The following is a 3766-nucleotide window of genomic DNA, read 5'->3' on the forward strand; positions in this document are numbered from 1 at the left end:
GGGAGCAGCCACTGCACTCCAGTCTGGGTGACCGAGTGAGACTCCAACTCAAAAAAAAAACAACAACAAAAAAACGCACATTCACACACAAGAACTCCAGTGTACACACATGTGCTCACAGTGGTCAGGCCCCCAGAGCCATGTCAAGGAGCAACCCCACGCACAGTCTCGCACGTATGAACACGATCCCACACTTCTCCTTCAGGTATGCAGACTCCAGGGACACACGTCCTCGAAGAAGTGTGTAATCGCGACCTGGAGTACCCTGTGGGTGAGCTGATGAGGGCAGGTCTGAGCTCAAGGCAAGGGGGCTGGCTGATCGCTCAAACAGGGCCCTGGCTGGGTGCAGCACTCCAAAGAGGGTCTTGGAAGGAGCTGGACACCTGGGGGCTCCGCGAGTCTCCTGCATCGACAGCTGGCCACGGACATGCACACACAAGTACATGGACACACACAGAGCCTGGGCCCCCAAAGTCCCCCCCACAGGCAGTCTTGATACCTTGGTGCTGGGGCTCTGGGGCCCTGGAGAGGCTGGGGGACTGCCAGGAGGGTCCTTGGTTCTCGGACTCGACGGTGGGGACCCTGGGGACACACTGGGGGGGACGCAGAACCCGAGTGGGGCAGCCACTGCGACCCCTGACCCTGCCTCCTCCAGCCCCTTCACAAGTGGGAGGCTCACCTGGAGGCAGGTGATGAGGGGTCCCCGGGACTCCCTCCAGGGCGCGAGCCTCTCTCTCGGGAGAGCTTCCTGAGGAGGCGGACGGAGTAAAGCGCTTAGGCAGGGGCGGCCCCCCGGCCCACCCACCTCACCCCCACATGCCCCCAGACTCACGCACTGAGGCGCTTGGTGAGGCTGATTCGCCGCCGCACGCGTGGGGAGCTAGGGCAGGAAGCCGCTGGTGGCTCGATGACACGGGACACTCGGTAGCTGAGGGGTCGCCATGTGAAGGGGGCAGGAGCCACAGGGGATGAAGAGGTGAGGTTAGAATCCGCAGGGAGGTGGGCTTGGGGGGAGGGCGGAGCTGCCCAGGGTTGGCCCCAAGGGTCAGGGCCTGGGTTGGAGGCGGGTGTCATCAGGGCCTCAGGGTCCTGTCAGGGATGGGGTGGGGGCGGCTGGAGGTCACATGGGAATCCACAGGGCAGAACCCACAGGTCAAATCAGGTTGAGGCTGAAGGTCAGAGTCAGGCTGGGACGGGTGAGCCCAGCAGGGAATGTCAGGGGCACACTCCACCGAAGGAAAGGACAGAGTGGGCAGTCAGCTGCACCATCAAGAAAACAGAGGCAGCCGGGCTCGGTGGCTCAGCCTGTAATCCTGCGCCTTTGGGAGGCTGAGGTGAGTGGATTGCCTGAGCCCGCGGGTTTGAGACCCGCCTGGGCAGTGAGACCTCATCTCTACAATAAGTCAAAAATTAGTTGGGTGTGGTAGCACACGCCTGTAACTCCGGCTACTCGAAAGGCTGAGGCGGAAGGATTGCCGGAGCCCAGCAGGTCGAGGCTGCGGTGGCTGGGAGCGGCCACTGCCCTCCAGTCTGGGCGACAGAGTGAGACTCCAACTCAAAAAAAAAAAAAAAAAAAGGAAAGCAGAGGCAGAGTCGGTCACTCAGGGCTGGGGTTGGCCATCGGGGTCAGAAAGTCAGACGTGGGTCACCATGGGGCCACAGTTCGGACAGGACCCACGTGGGAAGGAGGTCCGACTGGGCAGTGGAGTTCAGTGTTAAAGGACCAGGTCAGAAAGGCAGGTAGGGCCAAAGTTTGAGGTCAAAGGTCCACTGGGGCCCTGGATGGGGCTGGCGATAATGCAGGGTCACAGGTTGGGGTCACGGTCCTGGGAGGAGCTGGAAGTGGCCTGGGGCGAGCGGGGCCACCTGAGACCCAGGGTCAGCTGGGGTGGGACTGGACCGGGCCGCAGGGTGGTCACCTCTGCTCCTCGCTGAGCTGGCGCTGGGCTCGAAGGGTGGCCAGGATGTCGGGGCGGGGGCTCAGGCTGTAGCCCCGACAGCGCCTCTGCAGCTGCTGGATGCGGGCCAGAATCTCCCACTCCTGGAGGGGCAGCCTCTGAGACCCCATCCCTGCCCTGCGCCCACCCTTGGGCACTGCCCCCCACCGGCTACCCTGGTGCCCACTCACCTTCCTCCTCTTCTCAAAGTTAATGAGATCTCCCTGGGGGCAAAGTTCGTCTGAATTATAACATCCAAGGTCAAGGGTCAAAGTCAGGGGCTGGGATGGCAAGAGGCCACCTCTGGTAAAGGGGCGGGAGGGGGTGTCGAGGGGTGCTGGCAGGGCTAAGGGTGAGTGTCGGGAGGCCCACTGTGCTGGGGTCAGGAGTCAAAGGTCAGGGGTCAGACCTCCAATATGTCCGGCAGGGCTGTGTCCAGCATAACCAGGTCCGTGAGAAAGGTGCCAAGGTAGGGGACAGGGCCTGGGGGCGGTTTCTGTAGTCCCCAAAGCTCCAGTCACTCTGGGCCATTACTGCCCAAATCACCCTCCACGACCCTCCGTGAGGGTCCCGCTTGTCCCCGCCCGCCTCCAGCCCTATTCCAAATCGCATCACTCACTGGAGGCAGGATTCCCGGGGGCATGTCCTCCTTTGGGGGTCCCTCAGTGACTTCTTCCTGGAGAAGAGGAAGGTCTTAGCAGCCCTGAACCCTCCAATGACCCTTCCGGAGACCCACCCCAGACAACCCACCAAATGTTGTCTCAATCTCAAGCCGGTAGGCCAGGCCCAGCCCAAGGGGTGGGACCACCCTGAGGGGCAGGAGGGAGGGGACAAACAGCAGCGGGGCTGTGGGGGCTGTGCCCTGATCCAGGGGAGAACCCTTGTTCCTAGCCTGGATGGCCCAGGCCCGCCAGGGAGCCCCTGGGAACAACTTGAATTTGCCTTTGTAGTGTTTCTTTGCCTGGTGATGATGTCATGGCTGGGACGGCTATTTTTGCATCCGGTGTGTCCCCATCGGGGGACTGAGTCCCCCGGGGCAGGAACCACATCTAGTTCACGGTGGGGCAGAAACAATGCCTGGTGCTTAAGGCACCAACAAGATATTTATTGAGTACCTACTGTGTGCCCATGTACTGTTCTGGATGCTGGGGAGCAGTGAACAAAAGAAACATAATTCCTGGCCTCCTGGACCCGTCACGAGGGAGGAGAGACAGGAGGAAACAAGCTAAATGCATCACAGGACAGGCAGAGCAACCAAGCCACATGGGGGGTGTGGGGTGATGGGGCTCAGGGAGGGCCTCTCAGAGGCAGGGACATTCGGCGGGAGACCTGCAGGAGGTGAGGGAGCTGATTGCATGCATATCTCGAGGGGTGAAGAATGTTTCAGGCCAGGAAGTAGGCTCCCTGTTCCATCTATTCTAGATTCACTCTAAGAACCAGCTCCCGTTTGCACGTACAACCTAACTCACCTGGGCTTGGTGGATCATACCTATAACCCAGCACTTGGGGAGACCAGGGGGGAAGATCACTTGAGGCCAGGAGTTCAAGACCAGCCTGGGCAACATAGTGAGACCTCGTCTCTACAAAAAATTTTTTTAAAAAATTAGCCAGGTGTAGTGGCACACTCATGTAGTCCCAGCTACTCCAGAGATTGAGGCACATGGATTGCCTGAGCCCAGGAGGTGGAGGCTGCAGTGAGCTATGAGAGTGATACCCTGTCTCTAAAAAAATATATGTAAGCCGGGCTTGGTGGCTCAGCCTGTAATCCCGTGCCTTGGGAGGCTGAGGTGAGTGGACTGCCTGAGCCTGTGGGTTCGAGACCCGCCTGG

The 3766-nt window shown here is 60.3% G+C and overlaps 1 protein-coding gene across 1 annotated transcript in view; it reads right to left on the bottom strand.

Moving 5' to 3' along the window:
* RGL3 (ral guanine nucleotide dissociation stimulator like 3) overlaps positions 1–3766 on the bottom strand; it is a gene marked incomplete at both ends in the record, with an annotated part of 16255 nt that overhangs the window by 3262 nt on the left and 9227 nt on the right. The window contains 7 exons of the mRNA XM_008051989.1: positions 500–593; positions 680–748; positions 833–928; positions 1920–2041; positions 2129–2161; positions 2347–2433; positions 2557–2613. Coding sequence (XP_008050180.1) covers positions 500–593; positions 680–748; positions 833–928; positions 1920–2041; positions 2129–2161; positions 2347–2433; positions 2557–2613 — 558 coding nt within the window. The remainder of the gene's footprint in view (positions 1–499; positions 594–679; positions 749–832; positions 929–1919; positions 2042–2128; positions 2162–2346; positions 2434–2556; positions 2614–3766) is intronic.

Source organism: Carlito syrichta, unplaced genomic scaffold (genome assembly GCF_000164805.1).
Source record: "Carlito syrichta isolate Samal-C Ts95f unplaced genomic scaffold, Tarsius_syrichta-2.0.1 Scaffold250624, whole genome shotgun sequence".
Classification (NCBI taxonomy): domain Eukaryota; kingdom Metazoa; phylum Chordata; class Mammalia; order Primates; family Tarsiidae; genus Carlito; species Carlito syrichta.